At 35.7% G+C, this 26,500-nt stretch overlaps 1 protein-coding gene across 48 annotated transcripts in view; it reads left to right on the top strand.

Annotated features, from left to right (window-relative positions):
* EHBP1 (EH domain binding protein 1) overlaps positions 1-26,500 on the top strand; it is a 364,085-nt gene that overhangs the window by 293,073 nt on the left and 44,512 nt on the right. For 18 of the 48 annotated variants that reach the window (XM_054678447.2, XM_054678437.2, XM_016948613.4 and 15 more), the window contains 6 exons: positions 4,426-4,573; positions 13,173-13,280; positions 15,963-16,087; positions 18,780-18,918; positions 19,131-19,237; positions 21,901-22,024. In XM_054678447.2, the coding sequence (XP_054534422.1) occupies positions 4,426-4,573; positions 13,173-13,280; positions 15,963-16,087; positions 18,780-18,918; positions 19,131-19,237; positions 21,901-22,024 (751 nt within the window). The remainder of the gene's footprint in view (positions 1-4,425; positions 4,574-13,172; positions 13,281-15,962; positions 16,088-18,779; positions 18,919-19,130; positions 19,238-21,900; positions 22,025-26,500) is intronic. The other 30 variants (XM_063789818.1, XM_016948616.4, XM_054678439.2 and 27 more) reach the window with 3 other exon arrangements.

The following is a 26,500-nucleotide window of genomic DNA, read 5'->3' as shown; positions in this document are numbered from 1 at the left end:
GTGGTCCCTAATCTCTGATCTAGTTCTTATCTCTCGTTTTACAAATAAGGTTTTCCCCTTGCAACTAAAAGTAGTCTGTGTGGTGTTACTTAAGCATATGTTCCAGTTATTATTGCTGTGTAAGAGGCCACCCCAAACTTAGTGACGTAAAAAAAAATGTCTTGCTATTATGCTCTACAAATTCTGTAGGTCAGGAGTTCAGACAGGGCACAGTGGGCATGCTTTGTCTCTGTTCCACATTGTCTGAGACATCAGCTAGGAAGACTTTTAACAGTTGGGGGTGGCTCAAAATGGCGAGAGTCTGAGGTCATCTAAAGCCTTCTTCATTCACATGTCTTGGAACCTATGCCAGAATGACTGAAGGCTGAATTTGGCTAGAATGGTCAACTGAAGCACCTACATCTAACTTAGTCCTCTCGCTATATGACTGCTGGGTTCCCAGAAAGAGGACAGAATATAAGAATTTCAAGACAGCTTAGGCAGAAAGGGTATGGCCTTTTCTGACCTAGCCTTGGAAATCACCTGCAACACTTCTGCATTCTATTTCTTACAAACAAGTCACTAAAGCTGGCTCAGAAGAATTAAACTCTTCCTCTTATTGAGGGAATGGCAAGGTCACATTGCAGAAGAGCATGTGGGATGAGCGATAACTGTTGTGGCCATCTTTGGAAAATACAGTTGGCTGCAGCATGACTATCTGGTTCCCCATCAGACATTTACCTAAGAGCTTTAATAACAGTTGATGATCCTTGCCAGAATCATTCATTATGATTTGCAAAGTGATTTTTTTTAATAATTCTACCTTTTAGGGGCATTATTAAATGATATTTTATAAAGTAGAGCTAGGCCAGGCATGGTGGCTCAAACCTGTAATCCCAGTGGGAGGATGACTTGAGCCTAGGAGTTTGAGACCAACATGGGCAACACAGGGAGACCCTGTCTCTACAAAAATTAAAAAGAAAAAAAAATTTTTTTTAAACTACAGCTACCATGCCTGTAGTTCCAGCTACTCAGGAGGCTGAGGTGGGAGGATCGCTTGAGCCTGGGAGGTCAAGGCTGCGGTGAGCTGTGATTGCACCACTGCATTCCAGCCTGGATGGGTTTACTGTATGTATATACACACACACACACACACACACACACACACACACACACACACACACACACATATAGTAGAGCTTTCTGTTATTGACTGAGAATATTTTGTTACTCCAAAATTCATTTCCCACTGGAAATACAAAATAATTTATTCTTTTCCTTTAATTACTACTTTTTAGGAGTTATTTCAAAAGCTGCCTTAAATGGTAACAAATGAGTTTTATATCCTTCTATGTTTTGAATATCATATTGGACTCGAATTTTCCTTGATTCAGTGTGTGACCTCATTGATTCAATTCATTGCAGTCATTTTTGTTTTTGAAAGTGAAATTGTCTCTCTACTGGGTTCTTCTAATTGGTTCTCTACTGGGAGCTTCAAGCTCGTCCCTGGCTCCGTTGGACATCCACATTAACCTACCCCCATTAATTTTGATGGCTTACTTGATTTCTCAAGAAATTTGTGAAAAAAAAATTGCCTGGGCTTGAGTTCTACCCATTGGTTTCTACCCTTGTCCCTAATGATATGTCACCAAGTTTTGTTTTGTTTTTTAAGGCAACAGACTATTTAATGTGGTTTAAAATACATCAATGTCTCACCAAGTTTCATTGCCCTTTTAAAATTTTCAGACTCATTAACCTCTAACTTGGCTGCAATTGATACTCCTTTTTCTTGAAAGCCTCTTCTACTTTGATTTTCTGGATACTTCAGTGTTCTAATTTTCTCCTTTCTGTGTCCTCTTTTCCTCTTATGTACGTATAGATAGATGTTTTACATGTTTTAGTCAGTGTCCCTCCTTTTTCTCTAGGGTACCTCTTCAAATGCTTTCATGGATTCCTATAACTCATCAGCTCTCTAGTCATAGTCTGACCTCACATCCTAGTATCCATTTTATTTCTCAACTACCTACTAACATCCACTCAGATGTCCTGCCAGCTTTTCAAACCCAGTATGTCTTAGCACAGACTTTCTCTCCCTCCCTTCTTATAGTTCCTTTTAGTTTTTCTATTTCTATTATGAGCATCACAGTTCTACTAGTTGCCTAAGTTTAAAATTTCTGAGTTTTTTTCCCCTCCCTCTGCATCTATTATGTTACCAAGAATTGGTGCCTCTAATTCTAATATATTACAGTTTTCTCTTTCTATTCCCATTGCCACCGTCTTAGTTTTGTATCTCACTACAGTTTCCTTGGACTCTTATAAGAGCCTCCTAAGTAGTCCATTGCCATCCTTCTATGTCAGTCTATTTTATGCACCATTGCCTGATTAATCTTTCTCAAATACACCTCTAATTGATGATTCCCCTAGACTTAAAAAAAAAAAAAAGACATATGCATAAAAACAAAGCCCGGCAGTGGTCCTGCTGTCTTTAGAATAAAATTAAAGCACCTCTCCCTGTTGGACAGGGCCTTTAAAGTATCTCCTCAAATTTATTTTTCTTGCCTTGTCTGTCACTGTTTTTGCCCTATGTTCAGGAAAACTAGGTTATATTTCCCCGTATACTTTCTTGTCTCTATGTTTTTGTACTGTTCCTACCTCCTTGTCTCTCTTGCACTGACCTACCTAACCACCAACTTCGATCTCTACCCATTCCAAATCCTACTCATTCTTCAGACCCAACTTGAAATCCATGATGGTATGATGCATTCTGTTTGCCCCTCAGCCAAAAATGTTCTCTTTTTTCTGAACCCTTATGTTATTTTGATCATACTGCCTTAACATTGTTACTTTCTCTTTCTCTATATAAGTTTTTTGAGAGTATAAATAGTATATAGTATATTCTCCTGCTTGAAATGGTTACAGCACCTAGCACAAATTATGTGCTAAAGACCAGAGATACAAAGGTAAATCAGCTATAGTTCAACTCTAATGTGAAGGAGGCATCCCTACAAAGTTATAATGTAAATTGACAAGTATTGTTTAAAAAAATAACATATACACGTAGACACACATAAAGTACTGAAGTAACATAGAGGAAGGATTACTTTATTTCATAGGGAAGTGGTTGGGGGGATAGTCAGGGGAGGTTTGGTGGATTTAAACTGAATCTGGAAGAATGAGTAGAAATTAAATAAGGTGAGAGAAGCTCATTCCAAGAAAAAGAAATGACACACTCAGAGCCACAAGTACATGAAGCTACATGATACAAACAATTCTGTATGAATAGATGTGAAGATTTATGGAGGTTCGGAGATGTTAAGGGGAGATAACCCTGCAAAGATATGTTGGGGCCAGATTATTTCAGTCTTTGTTTTATCATAATAATGCCATATTTTATATGCTTTTCAATTTACAAAGCAGTTTCACATTGATTATTTGCGATTCATAATATTAATAATCCTTTTTTTTTTTTTTTTTTTTGTGAGACAGAGTGTTGCTCTGTCGCCAGGCTGGAGTGCAGTGGCGTGATCTCAGCTCACTGCAACCTCCGCCTCCTGGGTTCAAGTGATTCTCCTGCCTCAGCTTCCCGAGTAGCTGGGACTACAGGCACGTGCCACCATGCCCAGCTAATTCTTTTGCATTTTTAGTAGAGACGAGGTTTCACCATGTTGGCCAGGATGGTCTCAATCTCTTGACCTTGTGATCCATCCGCTTTGGCCTCCCAAAGTGCTGGGATTACAGGTGTGAGCCACCGTGCCCAGCAAATAATCCTTTTTTTAGTAGTCAACAACTCTCTTATTTGTCTTGCTATTTTAAATACCAGAAACCACATTAGATTTTAATTTTTCTTCTCAGTATACATTTGGGGAGAGGGGGAGTTACCAAAAAGAATTTCACATCACTATGGGATTATTCTTGTTGATAGTTTTTAAATCAAATTATGTACTGATAAACTATCCCTACTGTTACTCTAGCCCCCTAAATATGCCATTTCCTATATAGTATTTGATCAGCATAGTATACCAGCATTTTCTGCTATCAGAGACGTCTTTTAGCCACTGCTCTGTGCCTTTATTCAAAAATAGCAAGTTAAATTATATTCTTAAAAAACATGAATTAAAATTCTGTTCTCAGTATTGTGACTTTTTTCTGTAAGCTGGATTCTTTTATTAATAATTTCTGATATTTTCTCAGTAATATGTATTACCAAACATTCTTTAACTTGTATTTTTAATGGACATTCTAATACAATAATTTGTAAATGTTTTTAAAAATCTGATTCTAAGATGTCTTTTAAAAATGGTGTGACATCCAACTGATATAGAGCATCCTATTTATAATGTGGGCCAAGCACCATGCTGTAAACCAGTTACTATCATGATGATCAGATTGAAAATGAAATTGCATTTCTGTCAATTACTGAGTTGGCAACTGTTCAATATATCTTAGCAGCAAGATGAAGAGCGACGTCGGCAGCTGAGAGAGAGAGCTCGTCAGCTAATAGCAGAAGCTCGATCTGGAGTGAAGATGTCAGAACTTCCCAGCTATGGTGAAATGGCTGCAGAAAAGTTGAAAGAAAGGTCAAAGGCATCTGGAGGTGAGTTAAAGAATCTTGTATCATTCTACAGACAACCCAGAAATCCACAGTGGACCTTTTGGGACTTTTTATTCTTACTTCAAAATGTTGCTTCAAAAATATAAAGCTTCTAACCTATTGATATGTTGCAAAACACCTAAAGGAAGCATAGTAAATTAGAAGATAACTGTTGCTGTTTTCCACATCAACTTTTTGGCTTCATTTAAAAATACTCAAGAAGTACTCTCTTAGAATATGCTTTTGTAAAAAACTCATACCTTGGTTTGTGATACCCCATGATTCCTCATTAATCGTATTAGGAGTATGTAAAATGTAATTGAATCCCTAACATCTAAATCAGCACAATTAGTGATGAGCTTTGTCATGAAAGATTTTCACTTAAAACAAGATCTTTAGAAAGTAACTTTAACAATATTCTGGCATTATAGCCTGAGATGTGAGAAGTTTATATAAGTCCCATCTCAGTTTCTTCTTAGTCTCCTCACTCTGAGAGGGTCTTCTTCAATATCTGCAGAGATTAATCTAAGCTTGATGTTGGGACAAGGGCTATATATATATATAATTAAAGAGAATTGTAATTTTAACTTCAGAGATGCTCAATTTGGACATCTTTGGAACATTTTACATTTTTAAGAGGAGTATATTCACAAGGCTTGTGAGCTTCTTATTTCAAAGGTATATAACCTACTTATCTACCAAAACATGCCAGATACTTGCCCTGAGTTAATCTTAGAATGCAAAGATCACTCTGAAGAGTAGGCAAGTGAAGACTCGAATAAGACCTTAGAGCAGCCATCCCCAACGTTTTTGGCACCAGGAACTGGTTTTATGGAAGACAGTTTTTCCACGGACCAGGAGGGTAAGGAGGGATAGTTTCAGGACAAAACTGTTCCACCTCAGATCATCAGGCATTAGTTAGATTCTCATAAGGAGCATGTAACCTAGATCCCTCACATGTGCAGTTCACAATAGGGTTCGTGCTCCTGTGAGAATCTAATGCTGCTGCTGATCTGACAGGAGGCCGAACTCAGGAGGTAATGCTCGCTCGCCCTGTTAGGCCAGGTTCTTAATAGGCCACAGACTAGTACTGGTCCATGGCCCTGGGTTTGAGGACCCCTGCCTAAGAGGGCCAAAACAAAGGTAAGCTATTTCTAGGTCAATGATAAGTTTCCTCAAAGTAAACTGAAACTTATTGCTGTTATTTCTTATTGTTTCCTTATATTAAAAGCTTACTGTAGAAAATTCTAATGCTTATAACATCTAATCTTCCATCTCATAAATTTGAAAGCTTCTTCCCCACACAGCTGTGTATCTGTCCCTCTGGTCTTCTCAGAATGTCTGTATCTTAGTTAAACCCATCTTGCCAGGTACAGTGCCTCACGCCTGTAATCCCAACACTCTGGGAGGCCAAGGTGGGAGGATCACTTGAACCCAGGAGTTCGAGATCAGCCTGGGCAACATCACAGGACCCTATTGCTACCAAAAATATATATATATATTTTTTTTAATTTTTTTTCACGTGTCTTTTTTTTTTTTTAAATCATTGCCTTCAACCAACTCACGCCCACTAAAAAAAAATTTTTTTTAATTAACCAGACATGGTGGCACACACCTGCAGTCCCACCTACTCAGGAGGCTGAATCGGGAGGATCACTTGAGTTCAGGAAGTTGAGGCTGCAGTGAGCTTGATCATGCCACTGTCCTCCAGCCTGGGTGACAGAGTGAGATGCTGTCTCAAAAAAAAAAAAAAAAAGAATTCTTCGTCTTCCCTTTTCGACTCCTATCATGCAGCTATCATGCAGGATTTTTATTGCAATTTCTACATTCTCTACTACAGCTTTATAGTAAGATCAGTAATTATGCACAGCTACATTTGTGTAATACTATGACAATTTGCTGTCATTTATTATTAATAATTAGATGCTTCTTTTATCATAAAAATCTTCCAGATATTCTAAGTAAATCTTAATAAATCTTTGCCTCCTTATATCTTTGAGTCATGGAAAAACACCATATTCTTATGCTCCAGATAGGCTTCCTGAAGCTATTAATGCCACCTTCCTGTGGCATCATAAAGCCATGTAGGAGAACAAATAATAATAGGATGAAGGGGCAGTTGGTATCTATTTTCTGTTTTTCCCAGTAGTGAGCAGATAACAATGCTAAATGACTTGTAAGTGCTGGGAAGGCTAAGAATTAAAAATCCTATTAATGATATGGGATGTGTCAGCTATACAGTTGGTCCTATCTTTATAATCCAACTACACTTGAGGCTAAGCCAGGACTAGACTAGGCAAGGAGACTGTCAGTGTTACAACCCAAAGTGTGGTTGCTGCCTGGTAATGAGGGACAGTAAAGATCTGAATTTGCCATCATTCAACAGTCAAAGTAAATAAAGTAAACAAAGGACAAGTGAGGACTGGATCTATAGAGTTGGCAAGGAAATGGAGACTAGAACAAGGAAAGCCAGGTGAAATGAAGAAGGGGCAGGGTTTGACAAATGACTTATGAGAACCTCCTGAGGAGTCAGGTTTCTTATTCCTGAAGGAGACCAAAGTGACCAGGGTCTATTTTTCCCATAGGACACAGCATACCTTGGATGTTGGAAGCAGCTACATACCAAATGGTAGTCTGTTTGTGAGAACTAAGGTTGACCTAAGACAAATGACGCAGGCCTATTTCCTGTCCTCGGTGGTGGGTCTTGGCCTGTCTTCATAAAGGGATACGGAATAGACTAGGTCTCCTCTGGCCTCAAGGTCTAAGCCCTAGCTATTGAGAGTGAGAGTTGTGGAGAAAACTTTAGGACAAGGAGGAAGGTAAAATTCCTCTTGAAATTCAAGGATTCGTATACATTTATTTATCAAACAGTACCAGCCATTGTGCTTTGCCAGGATTTGGCAGACATCCTGGAAAGGGCCAGAGCACTGTAGGTTTTGTAAGCCATGTGCTGTCTGTCCCAGCTACTCAGTTCTGCCCTTGGTAGCCTGAACTTCCCTTTGCAGTCTTGAACAATATGTGAATGAATGAGCCTGGTTGTTATTTACCTTCAAAAGACAGTAGGCTGGATGTTGCCCCTGGCCTGTAGTTTGCTCATCCTTGCATAGCAAATTCAAAATTCACTTGAGTTCACAAGAGTCTAATTTCTAAGTAAAAATGACCCTGATGAGGTTGTTAAGTCAGGGGAAGGAATTAACAAATTAGTGTCCACTCTCCTAGGGTCTAGTAGGAATCCTCAGGTCTGAAAAAAGTTTTGCTAAGGAGTAGTGTGAAAGGAAGAGAGAGAAATAACTTGAGACCAGCCTAGATGGAGAACTAGGGTAGGAAGATTTTTGAAGCAGTAGTCCAGAGTGATAAAAGAGGGTAGTGAAGAGCTGACATAACAAGGTGGATGCACAGCCTGGGGAATGTATTGAACATGATCATCACTCATACCCACTGCCTGAACTCACCTGCGAAAGCCTACTTTTTCTGTTCTCAAGCAGCAACCAGCCTTGGTGAGAAAAGGAAACTTACTAAATTTGAGGTGAGGTGTCTTCAGCTTCATGGTGTCCACAGAAAATACATACAAGGTATTTTAGGTCACCTGTAACTGTATATTCAGGCAATCAAGAGACCTATATCCTATTGCAACCAGAAATAGCCTAATTCTTGTGTAAATAACAGAATCACACCTCTCCTAGCAGCCATAGCCTAGCTTTCACTTACCCTCTGTTTGACATACTTGTGGGGCTTATGAGAAAATCAGGTAGTGTATTACACATGTTTTTTTCATTTTTGCATCATTTTGTAATTGTAGACATGTCATGGCCTCATTTTAAATTCCTCATTCTATGTAACAAATGATGTGGGTTGTATGAATCTTTCCTGACAAGGTACAGATGTTGATAAAGTTTAGTATTTTTGGTTTTAGTTATGTAGTATTGTGGTCAGGGAATAGGGCCTAAATTTCTGCTTTGGGAATTTATTAATGTTTTATTTTGGCCAAATACGTATTAAATTTTTGTTAATGGTCTATGGATACATTTGCAAGGAAGGTGACTACCTTGTTTTAAGATGATATTACATATCATGTCATATAGCACATGTATTATATATTATAAAGTATATTATATATGATACATATTTTGTTATTATTTATTCCATAGCTTATCACTTTGGTTTAGTTAGATTAGATTAGATTTGCTTAACTTTAAACTGACATTTTTGCCTCTTTTTATTTTTTGAGACAGAGTCTCGCTCTGTTGCCCAAGCTGGAGTGCAGTGGCGCTATCTCAGCTCACTGCAACCTCCGTCTCCCGGGTTCTAGCAGTTCTCCTGCTTCAGCCTCCCGAGTAGCTGGAATTACAGGCACCCGGCCACCATGCCCGGCTAATTTTTGTATTTTTAGTGGATACGGGGTTTCACCATGTTGGCCAGGCTGGTCTGGAATTCCTGACCTCAGGTGATCCGTCTGCCTTAGCCTCCCAAAATGCTGGGATTACAGGCGTGAGCCACTGCGCCCGGCCTTTGCCTCCTTTTTATGTAGACAAAGTAGTATATTTTGTTTTGCATTTTGGATGAATGAAGAAATTTTTTTAAATTTTGCCCATGAGAATGTCTGCATGATCCTTATTATTTCAGTTATGGAAAATAAATTTGTTGAGCTGAAATAATATCTTAGGTCTTCAATAATTTTTATTTTTAGCTTCTATTAATAACATAATATCTGTATTGTGTTTCCCATCTTTTGTTTGATTTCTGTAGAATAACTTCAAAAATAATGAATTTTATGGGGACCTTTGTTGAGAATTTTAAAAATCATAAGTGAGAAATTTTTTTGGAATTTTTAAGTATGTTTTTAATGATAACTTCACTTTCTGTTTAAAAAATGCAGATATTCTCTCTCTCTCTCTTTTTTTTAACTGTCACCAGATATCTTGGTTTCATTCAATTTATCTATAAATAAAAAGTATAAGACTGGCCTTATTGACCACACGGTTGGGATATCTATTTTACTTATAGTGCTGTGCAGTGTCAACTGGAATGCATTTTTACATTCAGTGCATATCTAATCTCCTTTTACCTTTTCCTGCACACACAGTACATAGCATGCTTGCAAACCAGCTTCTGTTGTATAATGGATCTCTAGTTTACTTTCTGCCTTGTTCACCTACTGGGTTTTCAGTGTTTAACCATAAAGATATATTATATTTATACATTTATGTAGTATCTTTAAACACACACATGCACATGCACTTAAGTTCTGTAAGAATACAGTTAGAGCATTTCTTACAGGTATTAGGAAATATGTAACATTAACTGTTCAGAAGAATTCGAAGTTGATTGTAAAACTGAAGTCAATGAATCAAAAGAAAGTAGAAACCCATTCTTAAGAAGACCTGAGCTGTATAGATGACTTTTTACTCTTGCCATCCCAAATAGTAATCCTTTTATCTAAGGTTAGCAGTACCTATATGAACATTGAGTTAACCCACTCAGCATTACTGGGGAGTGGTAGTGTAAATGGCACCTGTTTAATATCATACAGGAACCTAGCACTGTATAAGTGGGTAAAGAAAGTAGGTGCCATTTCCTGGGTATCCCTGGAATCTGAAAGAACCCATATACAACCACATTTCCAGACTTACCTATTTTTTTTCATGGCAATGCCATCATTCTGTTTACTCAGGCTGGAGAGTTGATTGTGATGGTGGCCTCACCCTTACTCTCCTCAGTATCCCTTCTCCCACAGCCCAACATCCAGTTGATTTCCAAGTTACATCATACCTACTCCCAATTCTTTCATCCTAGGTTAGGCTCTCCATAGTGCTTGCCTGGGGGTTATAACAGTCTCCAACCTGCATTTATTGACTCCAGCCTTTCTGTTCTCCAGTCCAACATTTAGGTCAGCAATTTTGCATGACAGATGGTGTCACGTGCATAGGGCTGTCTTATGCACAGTCCCTAGACCACTTTTGCTTTCACATAAGAAGGCATATGAGAATGTGAGCAAGAGTGATATTATAGAAATAATAATTGATGCTGCTCTAACTTATAAAAGACATAAGCTTCAGTACTTATATTACTACTAATAAGTTATACCTACTTCACAACTGATGACAATAAGGTACTTCGGTTGAAAACTGCTTATGGAGATTACTGTTAAATTAATCTTCTAAAGCACAGTACTGATCATGTTGACCACCAGTATCTCTGCATTCCTACCAAGTAAAAGTTAAACTTCCCATTCTGTCCTTCAAGACTCTCTGTAGGCTCTCTATAGTTTTGCCTTTCAAGTCTTACCTTCTGTTATTTCTCTTTAAGTATGCTTGAGCCAAATAGGACTTTACACCATTCTCTGAACATAACCTACCCGTTCCTCCTTTCATGCCTGTAAAGCCCTCCCGTCAATTGTACCTCTTGAAATTCTATACATTTCTCAAGACCTAATTTAAAGGTTAGCGTTTCCAATAAAGAATTCCTGGTGTCATTGGCAAAGAATAATCTCTTTATCTTTTGAATTTGCTCTGTACCTTATTTTTATCCAGTAACCCCCACCATACATGGTATTATAGTCCCTTGAATATGCCTTTAAGGCAGAATAAATGTCTCATACAACTTGGTATCTCCTCAACATCTAGCACAGTGTTTTTCATATTGTGTATACAGTACACAGTAGAAGTTTCTAGAATAAATGAAAGAATATTGAATTCTATACTCTCCCTCTAGATTAATTATATTCAGTAATCATCAGTGGAGGCTTATTGGCAGCAAAAAAGTACTGCATTAGATCCCTAAAAACTATTAATAGAAGCTATCTCTGACATAGAATAATGCTGAGGAAGTATTCTGAACACCTTTTTGACACACAGGAAATATTTGTTAGCTTATTTGCTAAACTACAAATTTTGAGGATAGTGAAATTGAAGATGCCCACTTCTGTGAAATGAGTCAAATAGTTGATAAGCTGAGCATAGTTGATTAGAAAAGATCTTACAGGTGATTGTGCTTAAATAATGAAGCCATGTATAATACCTTAGCTAGTTCTCTGAAAGCATTTAACAATGTTTTTATCTCTATGCTTTTTCGCCCCCCTGGTGTGGGGGGTGCATTTCTCAATCTTTTTTCTTTTTTCTTTTTTTTTTTTTTTTTTTGAGACTGAGTTTTGCTCTTTCACCCAGGCTGGAGTGCAGTGGCGCGATCTTGGCTCACTGCAATCTCCACCTTCTGGTTTTAAGCCATTCTCCTGCCTCAGCCTAGTAGCTGGGACTACAGGCGCACACCACCACACCCGGCTAATTTTTTTATTTTCAGTGGTGATGGGGTTTCACCATGTTGGCCAGGCTGGTCTTGAACTCCTGACCTTGTGATCCACCTGCCTTAGCCTCCCAAAGTGCTGGTATTACAGGCGTGAGTCACCGCACCCAGTCAATCTTTTTTCTTTATTGTTTTCTTCTTCCAAATGGTTTACATAGTAGATGGGAAGTCTTCAATAAATGTAAACTATTGTTATTAATATTAATACTCATAGTAAGCATTTACTTAGGAAGCCAAAAATCAAGCCTAAGGATGTACTTTTTCAGAAAGGGACAAATGTTGAGGGATTAAGCCAAACTGTAGAATTATCAATTGGAAAAAAATCTTCGGAATACCTCACTACTAATAAAAGTTGCCCAATTGAAAAAAAATGAGTTGCAGGGTAGTAGGGGTATTCTTCAAATCCCAGGGCTACAGAGCTATTTCTCCAAAAGGTACATTCCCTGTCTGTTGGATAGAAATTAAAGTTAAACCTCTAATATGCAACTAAAATTGCTGCTGTGCCTTTTCAAATGTATAGAATTCAAAATTACTGTAACAATTTTATCACTAGGATTTGGAGAGGAAAAAAATCTACTAAAAATCCTTAATGTCAAAAATTGACTCCATTAATTAATTATGACCCAAAACATTTTACTAGGGATATAAAAAATTATGTAAGACTTTCTCATTCCCGTATATTTAATTTTGGTTGATAATTTTTCCCAGATTTTGCTCTACCAAGATTTATTGTCTTAGTTGTTTTTGAATTTTCCATTGTATAAAGGCATTGTATATGCTAGTCTCACTCTTAATCTATCCATAATGTTTTTATGATAATATTTCATTAATAGCATAAAAGTATTTAAGCCTTCATGAAAATGACAAATATATATATGAGGAATGTGTGCTTATTTATGCATTTAAATCGAATAATCTGATAAAAGTGTAAAATTTAGAAATATTTGATGACTTTGTCACCAAACTAACTTTATTTTTGTGTGCCATTGTTAGTTACTTATAGATTACACTTTAAAATACGGGACTCAATGAGCTCAGTGATTCAGAGACAGCGTGTGGCAAATTGTCAAAACCTTTGCATCTGCTTTGATGTGATAATTCATGTTTGGCATATGAATGTAAAATATAAATGTTAATCCAATAGTGAAAGAGTGACTTAAAACTGATTTCTTGACTTGCTTATCTGTGTCAGACCTGAATTTGAATAACTATACTAAAATACTGGTTTTTCTTCTTTAGTGTTTTGGATGAATGATATAAAATATAAATAATATACTAACATTATTGCTACATGTTCCTACAGATGAAAATGATAATATTGAGATAGATACTAACGAGGAGATCCCTGAAGGCTTTGTTGTAGGAGGTGGAGATGAACTTACTAACTTAGAAAATGACCTTGATACTCCCGGTAATTTCAAATTATAAATGTTTTGTGTCCTGCTGCATGGCAAACTTTATGGTTATATTTTTATTATCTCATCAATAATAATAATAATTTTGTAGTTTTATTACATCTTATGGCCTCATAAACCATTTAGCTTAAAGTCCACCTTCCATCAATTTTATGTTATTTTGTTTTAGGTTGGATGTTAAAATTAGCAATAACATTGGAATAGCAAATTGTGGTTTGTGTTCTCTTGTTACTAAGATTCACTATTGTATTTTATGTTATGTGAGATAATCTGTAGGCTTTCAATAGTTGGTTCCCTTCTCAGCTTAAATATTTTGGTGTGATGTCAGAAGGTATATATTCCACATGTAAACCTAAACCATGGGATCAGATTTTCTGATTTAGTTTAGAATTATAGTCTTAGTTGTAATATTATTTTGCAGATTTTCTGCTTACCTTACTTAAATATTACTCTAGTAAATGATTTTACATATACTTAACTGATTACAATAAGACACTTTGAAAACTATATAGACTGCTGTTAAATTAACCTTATGTCTTATATCAATAAATTGCTTTGGCAATGGACCTTTGTAAGTTCTTATTTAAAATACAAAGATACTTGCTGGTGGTTTTTAATAGGTGAATGTTCCAAATGCATTGCCTTTATAAGCCAGCAGCAAGTAGCAATCCAAAGTTTTGTATATCTGAGGGGTTCCATAAATGCTTGTTGAATTGAATTCTTATGGCAATAAAAAGTCTTTGGTGATTTCTTTAGACTCGAAGGAGAGAGGCAAAGTCTCTAATATTTATCTTTTCCTGTAAAAAGCTAAAGGGAGTGAGAGCAAGCATACTTTTTCCTATCCATGGCATGCCCCTGCAATGCTAATCTGCTCCATTTCTTTCCCTGTTGGAAATACTACTATTATTTCAATAAACAGGTGACCAGGGTTTTCCTGACTATAACGAACACTCAAGAAAACTCATGCCCTTTTGTCAGTAGCTCCTTCATGGCCAGGTGTTAAATTATACTATTGCTAAATAGAAGTCAGTATACTTATAATTGTGCAAGTCCAAAAGAATGCTGATATTTAAGGAAAACTTTTAAATGTTTAACCCAAAATTAGAACTACATTTTACTTCTTTCTGTTTAAAATACTACAGAACTTGGTTAGGTTTGATTTTTTTTTTTTTTTTAAACATTTTTGTTGCTTACTCACCTTCCCACCATAACCACCACCAAAGGCTTTATCGGAAACCAATCACATCTTTTTAATGCTGAGGAAGACATCCATAAGTACTGGATTTAATTTTTTAATACTCAATTTATGGAAGTATAAAAGTATAAAATCAGTAACAATATGTGATGCATATGTCCTGATTCTACAGTAGGTTAGTAACACAGGAAAAAATAGCCATTTCTTAGGTAAAATAAGGGGAGAATTTTCTAGTTTCAGCTGTAGCAACTTTGGGGGATACTTTAAAGATGGGTTAATTTTAATCCTAACAGGCTTGACTCTTGTCATTTTTAAAAACTCTCCTCCTATTTAATGTTTTCCAAAAAGAACACACATCTCAGCCTTCCTGTTTGGGGTTAACTAATAAATTGTTTACGGCTCTCAAGCATGCCAGTTAAGTGTTGGCATGGAAGTAGACAGGCCTCCCAGTTCAGATTTATGGTTTATTTTGTGGCAATAAGAAATAGGAATGCAAACTAGACTCTGGAAGCTCTTAGAATATATTATGATTTTTATCCTTGCTTTATTTTCCCCCAAAATTTTTTTCATATGTATATAAGTCATAAGGTTTTAATAATAAATTGTTTAATCTTTATCTTGATTTGACCATAGTTCATCAGATATTGTTTAAAAGAGAAGCCTTGCAATATAAACTGACCAATTTGCATGAAAGTAATGACAATAGCATTTATTAAGAATCTTATAATTAGAAAAGTTATTAATCTTTATGAAAAATATCATCCAGCAAATGGTGGACATATCTATTGTGACCATTTTATTGAGGAGTTGCCTTTTATTAATTTAAGAATTAGTTGTGTTTCTACTCATTTTGAACTATTGTATTATGAAAGATTAATGTACATTAATACATTCCAAAAATGTAATAATCTGTATTGTATTTCTGCTATCTAAGTAGAGGGTATTTGTAAACATATACCCTGTTTCAATGCTGGTTATATAGGTACATATATAAACACTGGATTCTAATAGTATGTACATGATGATGATCTGAGATAATGTTAAGAATTTGTTTTAATATGGCATTATATTTATAAATCTGATATACTAAAAGAAAACTACAAAATAATATTCAAAATGAAATGTATCTCTTCTTTTAAATATCTAGTTTGTTATAATAGCTTGTTTTATTATGTATAACATACAGTGCTTATATAAATGTATACATCACATACAGGCATAGGTTTTTAGGTAAGCATTAGCTACTATTTAACTATAGTATAACTAAGTTCTCTTTAGATATGTTGACTGTATTCTTTAAGGGGAATGATTTTGGTGGGGGAATATATATATGTAAAGGATTTTTCGTGTGTCTAATCTACTAATATCCTTTTCTTCTTTCTTTTAAAATATAGTAATACTTTTCTGAGCTCACATAAAATTGACAGCCTACATATCTAAATGCATCTCACTCAGTTATTCATGGTATTTGCATATTTAACAGAACAAAACAGTAAGTTGGTGGACTTGAAGCTGAAGAAGCTCCTAGAAGTTCAGCCACAGGTGGCAAATTCACCCTCCAGTGCTGCCCAGAAAGCTGTAACTGAGAGCTCAGAGCAGGACATGAAAGTAAGTCTTACTTGTTTAAAACATTTGGCTTAGTATCTGTGTCTTCTAGTTTCTGCCAGGAGTTTGTAATTCCAAAAACAATTTTTTACCTAATTCTTCACCAATATTAAGATTAGGGTATAAGAAATTTTTACTGGTGAGGTGTGGTGGCTCATGCCTGCAAGTCCAGCACTTTGGGAGGCCAAGGCAGGAGAATCAGTAGTTCAAGACCAGCCTGGGCAACATATTGAGACTTTGCTACTAAAAGTAAAACAATTAGCCAGGCATGGTGGTGCATGACTGTAGTCCCAGCTACTCAGGAGGCTGAGGCGGGAGGATTGCCTGAGCCCAGGAGTTCAAGGCTGCAGTGAGTGGTGATCATGTCACTGCACTCCAGCAGCGGAGACAGGGCGAGACCTTGTCTAAAAAAAAAAAAAAAAAAAATTAATTAATTTAAAAAATTGTATTAAATAGCCAATAAGTAAATATCAATATGGTAATCAGTATTCATATACTATTTTTCAGGGAAACTACTACTTTAAATTGCTATTTCAAGTAAAAATAGAGGCAATATGGAAACTATTCTTGAGTTCTATATGTATGTATATTTTGCTAAGACAAATACTGTTAAGAGAATTCTAGCGCATTTTTCAATAATCCTCAAGCTTCTGCCTATATAGATGAACTAAATGTATGTTATTTGTAAGAATCATCACACCTGAAAATGGTAATGTGATTGAATATAAATGTTTAAGATAACTTGCATGTGTTTTGTGCCATTATGCATCTTACCTTGTGTAACATTTTAGTCAAAAATGCCACATTATAAGACTATTATTAGACTGTTTATATTATTCCCACCCACATGTTTCCCTGCTTTCCTCACAGTGATTAGTATTTCTGTAGCTTTAGGGCACTTCCAGTCCTGTATAACTTTTCACCCACCTGCGGACTATGGGGACTGCCCTGCTGACTGAAAGGATTTCCTTCCCCTGACACAGAGATGCTTTGAAGTCCCAAAACAATGACTTTCATTGCTTTTCCCCTATATTGTCAGTTTCTATAAATTGGTGATGAAAGTGTGTGGCAGCACCAGAGGACTTTTGGTCTCTATCTTTGAACAAAAGGAAGCCTGGATCGGGTCTGATTTTTTGCGTTCAATTTAGCTTTCTGCAGTGGATTTAATGCAGAATGAAGCTGGCCTAAGAATAATACAATAGATTGAAAAGGCTAACTGAATTAGTGGGTTTAGAGGAATACATTTGTAAAGTGGCAGAAGTCCCTAGTCATAAAAAGGTTTCTTAAGATGGGATTTGCTGGCTAATCGCACTGATATTTTAGCATGTTGCCGGGCCTAAAAAAATTTAGCTGTGTTTGTTTATTTTGGTAAAGACTTGAGTATTAGACTATTGGATAGTTATTATAACAGTAGAACTCTATTTTTCTTTTAAAAAATAGAATAAAAGCCAAAACTGTTTCTATCATAACTATATGGCTAGGATATTATAAGCATGATATTAATGATAAATTCATTGGATAACTTTAAAAAAATAAAATAGTGTTATTTTCATTATTATGGTTTATCTGTATAGATAAAATTGGTTTTGCTTTCCAAAACACTCTTATATAGTAGTCTTTAAAGTTATTCCAACAAAAGGTGTGCATTAAACAGCTTGCCTTTGTATGATTCCTTTTAGTTAAGATTTTGAAAATGGTGTTTATAAAGAACATATAGAGTCCATCTGTTCTCTTGAAGCTTTCAGCGTTGACTTGGGTTTTAATTTTTTTTAATAAAATGCAGTTTACACATTTATAAATGAGGCATTCTGTGTTTGTGGAAAAGGATAAACTGTTACCTTCCCCTGAGGATTCTGTATCCCAGGCCTCCTTGAGGCTAGAGAATAGGCCATTGGAGGGCTCCCTCATTACCGATTGTCTCAATGCAGAGGAAGGGCAAAGTCTTGGTAGCTTTTGATAACCAGTTTCAGCATTCAGCAGGCTTAGCTATTAGTCATGCATCTTAGCCTTTCCCTATTTACTTTCAAAACACTTAATAAAAATAATAAAAGATTAGGTATAAAATGAAATATTTGTTTGGTACACAGCACCTCGGTATCTGCAGCTTCCACACACTGCAGTGGTTCAGTCTTCTGGGATATTTCTTGTTGATAGAACCATTTGAATTTGTTACCAGTATTAACATAGGAAGCTCCGGAAAAGATAATTGTAGTTTCCTTAGCTGTAAAGGGCTTACTTACAAATCTGGCTTTGGAAAGTTATAGCTGATGAAATGCAGTTCAGTAGGGTAGTATTATAATCCTACCTTTTAGCCTTCATCCAGCATTAGTGGTTTATCTCAATGGGCATAAAATTAGAAACTAGTTCTTGCTGTCATACAAGTCTGTGGGGCTGTACAAACTGATGACACAGAATAGTGGGGGAAATAGGAGGCAACATGGCTTTTAAATGATATGTATCACTGGTGGAAGACACATTCGTATCAAAGTTATCAAGAGTTAAACCATGTGTCCCAAAGTTTGTGATTACAGGCAACAGAACTTGCAGTTGAGCTCTTTAAAGTGCTTTAAAATCCTTTTCTTGCAAAAAGTTTCTAAATCAGTGTTATCTTAAATCAGTAAAAGTTGCCTTACTAATGTGTAATTTTATGTTTATGAGATCAGGACTCTCTTACCATGTGTTGTTTTACGTTTAGAGTGGCACAGAAGATCTCCGGACTGAACGATTACAAAAAACAACAGAACGTTTTAGAAATCCTGTTGTGTTCAGCAAAGATTCTACAGTCAGAAAAACTCAACTTCAGTCTTTCAGCCAATATATTGAGAATAGACCAGGTAGAACACTTTTTAAAATGTTTTTCCATGTTATGGTTTAACTATATATAGATATCTATATATACTATATATATAGTATATATATAGTATATATATATATAGCATATATATATAGTATATATGTATATAATCTGGTAATGTAAATTCACATTTCAATACACAAATATCAAGCTTTATAATAATTTTACATGTCTTTCCTCTTTTTTTTTAAGAGATGAAAAGGCAGAGATCAATACAGGAAGATACAAAGAAAGGAAATGAGGAGAAGGCAGCGATAACTGAAACTCAGAGGAAGCCATCAGAAGATGAAGTGCTTAATGTATATTAATTTTTTGTGTGGTTTCATGATTGCTGATAATTCCAAACTGTATGTGGAAATAGTGCCTTTATTTGTTAAAATGAGATGTTAGGTTTTTAAAGATGTCAATCTCCAGTGCATTCAAAGCAGAGTGAGAGGGGTGCACTGTTGAATTAGTCTGCAGTGTGGTGATAATTGTCAGATAAAAAAAATGAATTTTTCAGAGTTCCACAGCCCCAGTTTCCTTGAGACATTTCCATCAGGGCACTTCCCATAAAGAGATTCCAGTATTGATCTACCAGGAGGATTTTAATTATTACAATAGCAGATACCGCAGAGCTGCAGTTAGAGGGAAAAGTCACATGAGACCTGCTAGAATTTCTCAGCCAACCCATTTTGTTGGCTTGGGTTAATGGGTGTTCAACCTTTCCATTATCCAGATCAGCCGTGAATTACTAGCTGAATGATGTTTGCATTAATATAATATATATGGTAATTTCTTCACTTAATTAACGGGGAGGTTCAGCTCAGTAGGGGTATGGGCTGATCATGTGTAAAATTGATTTGTGAGGGAAATATTTGATAGACCGCAGGGAGAAAGCTGCTTTTGATGGACAGCTGCGGGACAGAAGCAGGAAGAACAAGTTTTAACTTGAATTTTTGTCTGGAAGCATAGCTCTCTTTAATAGTACTACTTTTTAAATTATCTACAGTTTTTCTAGGTATTTTCTCTTGTTTTCAGTGTTAAAATAGTTGGATTTTAAAATCCTTATACAAGTACACTCAGAGTCACCAACTACATTTTAGGACTCTAAAATCTTCTCATTTTAAGTTGTTTACTTTAGAAGACCTGGAAAGGGATGAGCTAGAAAAGAACAGCTCACTGGTAATCCTGATGAAGTATTTGGTATAACTTTTAAGTTACAGAATACTTAACTATACTATGTACTCACACTACAGAAATCTGATTATGAAATTTCTTTCTATTTTTAACTGAACCAATCAGTAAGAGCAATGAAGTTTGTGTGTTGCTTATCACTTCTGCTTCCTTATGTATTTGTTTTTTGTATTATCTTTGCAAACTACTATATTTGTTTTGTCTGTCTGTATGGGAATGAGAAAATAAAATATCCCTTTTGAAAATGATCTGCTATCTGGCAGATAGGTTCAAGAAGCATTCACCAGATTATCCCAGATTTTAAAGTTACCATTAGCATTTATTCTATTATTTTATTTTTTTCTGTTATATTTTGTATTGAGATGGAAGAATATCCATTTTGCATAAATTTTTAAAAAATACAGTGACTTTTAAAATCAAACTATCCTGAGAAATTTAGTTTTATGATTTCTTAAAATATTTTAACTTTAAATTTGTCAACTGCCATAATCAATTTAATTATAAGTTGGTATAAATTGAGGTCACATATGAGTACAAATTACTTACCAGTTCAAAAGGTATGTAAGTTACACATATAGTTAGACATTTATTAATCATGAGAATTCTAAAATATGCTCATAATTAACATAATTCTTTATTTTATTTCCTGTTTAAGGAGTAGTGAAATATAATTCTTTATAGCTTCTAAGAGAGTCACATGCTAGGAAGGGAAGGGATTTTACAGAAGAAGTTTGTTCACATTTATTTCTCTGAATAAATAATGTTATAAGTGCTTATGATAGGAGTGGTGGTGGTAAGAATAATCACTTAATCAGTTCTTCAATATTTCTTAGCTAATTAGATCTCTTAGCCCCAAAAATGTCAAAAGGTAAACAGGTAATCCAAAGGGAGCCATAATTAATCAGTTTTTATGACTATACCATAAATAACCCTGACTTTGATGATTTAAATTTGTAATATGATTGTAAAAATTAAAGGTAAACTGACACACATATATAAAAAATATATTTTTTAAAACATGGATGGTTCAAAAAGTAAATTTTCAAATTAAAATCCAAACTTGGCTAAATGGAAGATTAACCAAATCAATATATGAGTTTTCTTAGATCCTATGTAGCAAGGTTTGAAACCACCTGTCAGGTTAGTATTTACAACTGTAATAATTAGTAATACATCAACAGAATGGCATATTAAAGTACAGGAGCCAGCTGGAGGGAAAATTGGAGATATTGTGAACTTCCCTTTTTATCATTTTTAAAGTATTTTAAATAATGTAATCATTTTGAAAAAAAATGTATCTCTTTAATTTTGTATTTCCATAGAACAAATTTATCTGACTCTCTCAGGTTGGATACTTTCATGGTCAATTCCTTACTAGAACTCCATTTTTGTGTATTACACTTTTGAGTTAAAAGTGCCATTGGTGTTTGTTTTGATAATCACAAAAGGGAAAATTATCTTCTTTGTCCATGCGTAAATAACTCTGACTTAACTCTAAGGAGAATTTTTTTTTTAACTTAGCATTAACTTTTAAAATCTGGCAAATCTGCCTGTGAAATTCTAAACATAATAGTAAACAGCTGAAGAGCTCTCTATTTATAAAAGTTTGGTATATGTAATACATATGAAAATTTTTTGAATCACAGAGAGTTGCTTTTTGGTACTAAGGGTGATACTAACAGTGTATTTGGTTCTCTAGGTAAGTGCTTTTACTAAGTGTTTGTAGAAAGGAAAAATGCAACTTACAAGTGATTTTTTTTTCCTTCCTGTTTGTTCTTGTTAACAGAAAGGGTTCAAAGACACCAGTCAGTATGTAGTAGGAGAATTGGCAGCACTAGAGAATGAGCAAAAGCAAATTGACACCCGTGCCGCGCTGGTGGAGAAGCGCCTTCGCTATCTCATGGACACAGGTACGGTGCCCAATTACACTGTAAACAGTTTTGGCAAATTGAGCGTTCACAAACTCTTATAGAGTTTTGGAAGTGTGAATCTTTGAAGCCTGAATGTTCAGCAAAACTGCCTTGAAAATAAAAAGGCTGCGATTTGCAGCCACCTCTCTGGGCCCTGGTGATAAGAGTGCCTTCATGGGAAGTGATAACTCGCCCTGATACCGTGTGAGCCAGCACTATTGAACAGTGTGCTCATCCATGCAGAGTTGGAATACACATCTGTGCCTCATTGATATGCCACTGCTTAAAAAAAAAGTAAGATCTTCACTGTTCTACTGATTCATTGGGGAAAAAAAAGATTTGGCCAGCTAAAGCCATGTACTGCATGAAACAGAGCACTGTGCATAGGGGACGGCTCCATGGACTAGATCACTGAAATTTGAGAATACTATCTGGTTACTGATGCTCCACAATTTTTTTTTTCAAGAGAACAGGTTTTTAAAAGTCTGTAATACTTTGTGTCACAGTTGCATTTGAAAGGATTACAGTATATAGCAAGGTTTGTAAAGATAGGTTAGAGCACCAAGTTAGCTCCTAACCAGAGAGCAGATTGGCTTTTAATGCTGATTGCCAATGGTGATTGAATAGATCTAAGAGCACAATAAGCAATTGGAAAGGAACTCGTGTGTGTGTGTGTGTGTGTGTGTGTGTGTAAAATGCTGCCCCTACAAAGAGATTAAAATGTGAAATAAATTAAATCATTCATACCAAATTATAAGTTATATTAAGAAAAAAAGTCAAAAAATACAAGTGGAAAATTTATTCCTGTAATCTAATTAATTGCTTTAATTTTATGGCAGTGTTAAAGTACAGTAGATTAGCATGATTTAGGATTGGAAAGCTTTCCTGAACTTTTTCTTCTCTATTTTCCAAAAATATATTTAAAATAAAAGAACTTCTCCAAAAATAAGCATTTATATGGGACATTTGAAAATGCATAGATTAGTGAAATCAGGGCATATTAGAACAGGAAGGAACCTTAGGCTTTATCTGGGACAGTGGGTTTCATACTGTGTTCTCTGGAGTCCTAAATCATCTTCAGAGGCACCTCAGGGGCTTGCCAGGACAATAAGGGAGCAGAAAGTAGACAGGCATCTGGATTCCTTACCTTACTTCAAATAGAGTGGCTCTGAGTTTATTTATCTGAAATAGTGGGCTTTTGGGGACAGTTTATTTGAAAAAAAGTTTCTACTGCTTAAAATTTAAAACCAAAAATACTTTTTTAAAAAAACTATTACTTAATCTTCTCATTATATAGGTGAGGAGACAGGCATAGGAAATGTTTAAGAAGGTCAAACAGATCACCACATGGTAGACCTTAGATTAGAATTCAGGCTACCAGAGCCCTATCATACGGGACCCTTCTTGCTACACCAGAATATGTAGACCATGTATATCATTCCCCTAATAAGTTGCATGCATGCTCAGTCTTATACCTATATACTTGTGTGGATTCAGCATGGATCCATAAACCAATGTATTGTTTTATATTTGCATTTTTTCTTGGGTTTCTTAGGGATTTTGAAAATATTAGCTATGTTAGCTATATTAAACATATAATTACTAGACTGAATAATATTTGTAATATATTTTTAACTATTTCCTGTAAATATTTTAAGGAGACAGATTTCCTTTTTTTCCAAACAAATGGAACTTAACCACCTTCCCTGATTGTGTTGGATAAATTCGATGTTACTATACAAGAAGACTTGTGCCACTAGTGAAAAAGCTATAAATCCTGTTTCCTCTCCCTCTTTAGCACTTGGAGCCTGATTTGTTGAGGGTTCTAACTGAAATAGACTCAATTTCTCCTTCCTACCCAACATATCACTAGTCAAGCTTTGAAATGGCGCCATTCCAACCATAGATGCTTTATAATCTGAAAGACAGTCATAGAATACAGGTTGAATCTAGAATCCTTTTGAGCTTATTGTATTTCTTACTTCACAGGACAGAATCTGATCCTAACTGGATCTGCTACTGCAGATTTAGACCAAAACTGAGTTGGTCTCCCAACTTCATAAGCTCCAAGAATCATCCTAGACTGTTTTAAACCTCCTCCAACACAAATAATGTTTTAAGATTTGCCTAAAACCTAGTATCTGAAGTAAGAGAGAAGATGTTAGAAAGTGAAAGGGTACATTCATCCTTTTCCCTTTTGGGTTCCAGTTTATTCCAACTTTTTATTTATTATAATACCTTTTTTTGGTATGTTAGACATTTCAGTGTACTTTCTGATTCTCAGCCTAGAATTAAGCAGAGCAGATAGTACCCATGTTTTTTATATGATGAGACTGAGGCTCAGACAGGGGAAATGACTCACTTAAGATGATCTCATTAGGAATGGTGGAGTTAGGGCTTGAACCCAGGTTTTCAGGTTTTCTAGCTCTTGACTCAGTCCTCTTTCCCCACTACATCTTCTTTACAGAACAAATATACTTTATCTGCTATTTCAGTTTTTATATACTTGTAGATACTGACTATATTCAGGGGTTTTTTTTTGCTGATTTGAAAGTCACATAATATAAAATTAACCATTTGAAAATGCACAATTCTGTAGCGTTTGGTACATTCACAGTGTTGTATAGTCATCACCATTGTGTATTTTCAGAAGTTTTTCATCACCCTAAACATGAATTCTGTACTCACTAAGCAATAACTTTCTATTTCCTTCTCCCCCAATCCCCTGGGAATCTTTAATCTACTTTTTCTATGAATTTGCTTTATTGCAGTTATTTCCTGTAAGTGGAATCAAACGATATTTGTCCTTTTGTGTTTGGCTTCTTTCACTTAACATATCTTCAAGGTTCATCCATGTTGTAGCATGTACCAGTACTTCATTCTTTTTTATGGTTGAATAATATTCTATTGTATGTTTATACCACATTTGTTTATTCATTCATCTGTTGATGGATATTTGGGTTGTTTCCACTTTTAGCTACTATGAACATTTGTGTACAAGTATCTGTCTGAATCTCTGTTTTCATTTCTTTTGGGTATATACCGAGGATTGGAATTTCTGAATCATATGGTAATATTGTACTCAATTTTAAATGAGTTGTGAGGTTAAGGTAGAATTCAGAAAACATTTTCCAAAAGAAACACTGTTGTAAGTGTCTACAAGCCAGACAAACCCACAAAAACCTGTTAATTCCAAATATAACTAAATAATACTAGTAGTTATTTTAGACCTGAGTCCTAGGCTCCCAGAGCTTGAGCAACATTGGATTTTAAGCACCACCCCTGTGACGCTGAAGCTACTTACATCCTGGGGGGAGGCAGGATGGGTGGGGCCTGGATGGTGGCCCAGATTGCTGGGCATTTCTCCTGGCATGTTGGCAGAAGGCCTTAGCAAGAAAGTAGGAAAGGAATGTAAAAGGCTCATACAACAAGATGGGGAGGTGCCAGGGATAAGAATGGCAGGAGCTGGGAAAGGGCACCAACGACACAGATAGAACAACTATGGGATTTATATGTCTGGTTCCTTCTAAAATTGTTCAATAATCCTAAATCAGTGATAGTTTGAATACTGAGCAGCCATGCTGTGTATGTGAGTGTGTGTGTGTGTTTTTTCTTTTAAACTATATTTCAGGCCGGGTGTAGTGGCTCACGCCTGTAATCCCAGCACTTTGGGAGGCCGAGACAGGTGGATCACCTGAGGTCTGGATTTCGAGACCAGCCTGGCTAACATGGTGAAACCCCATTTCTACTAAAAATACAAAAAATTAGCAGGATGTGGTGGTGGATGCCTGTAATCCCAGCTACTCGGGAAGCTGAGGCAGGAGAATCTCTTGAACCTGGGTAGCGGAGGTTGCAGTGAGCCAAGATCGCACCATTGCACTCCGGCCTGGGCAACAAGAGCAAAACTCTGTCTCAAAACAACAACAACAACAAAAACTATATTTCAAGGCATAGTATTTTCTGCCATTTTACCTTGGGGTCTATAAAATCCCTGTGCAAATACAAGTGAATTTTTTTCTCCTCAGCTCTTAATGGTGTGTGTGTGTGTGTGTGTGTACGTCTGTGTATAACTGGTTTTGAGGAGGAATATTTTAGTTTCTAGTACTTTAACTTTGTAATGATTTCTTATTTGGGAAGAGCAAAACTTATTAGTTAGAAATATCTATGTATTCCAAGCTGACACTTCTTATGTAAGTGTAGTGCTAATGGATCTGTGCCAGCAATGTTGTAACCCATGAAAAATGGAGTTTATAATGGAAATGCTGATGGGCCCTTTTACTATAGTGCTACAGATAGTGTTGCTATAATGAATGGTGTTTCTTTTCCATTCCCAATCTGTTTTCTTTTAATGGTTATCAAACTTTTTAACTGCAGTGTTTTAATTTAATCTAATGATTTGAGTTTTTTAAAAGTTACAGTGTTTTATTTACATTTTGAGAGTAAAAGTTAAAACATTCCTGAGCGGAGAATAACAAT

This window comes from Pan troglodytes, chromosome 12 (assembly GCF_028858775.2).
Source record: "Pan troglodytes isolate AG18354 chromosome 12, NHGRI_mPanTro3-v2.0_pri, whole genome shotgun sequence".
NCBI classification, from domain to species: domain Eukaryota; kingdom Metazoa; phylum Chordata; class Mammalia; order Primates; family Hominidae; genus Pan; species Pan troglodytes.
Note: the sequence above shows the minus strand (reverse complement) of the source record. Positions and strands in the feature narration are given on the sequence as shown.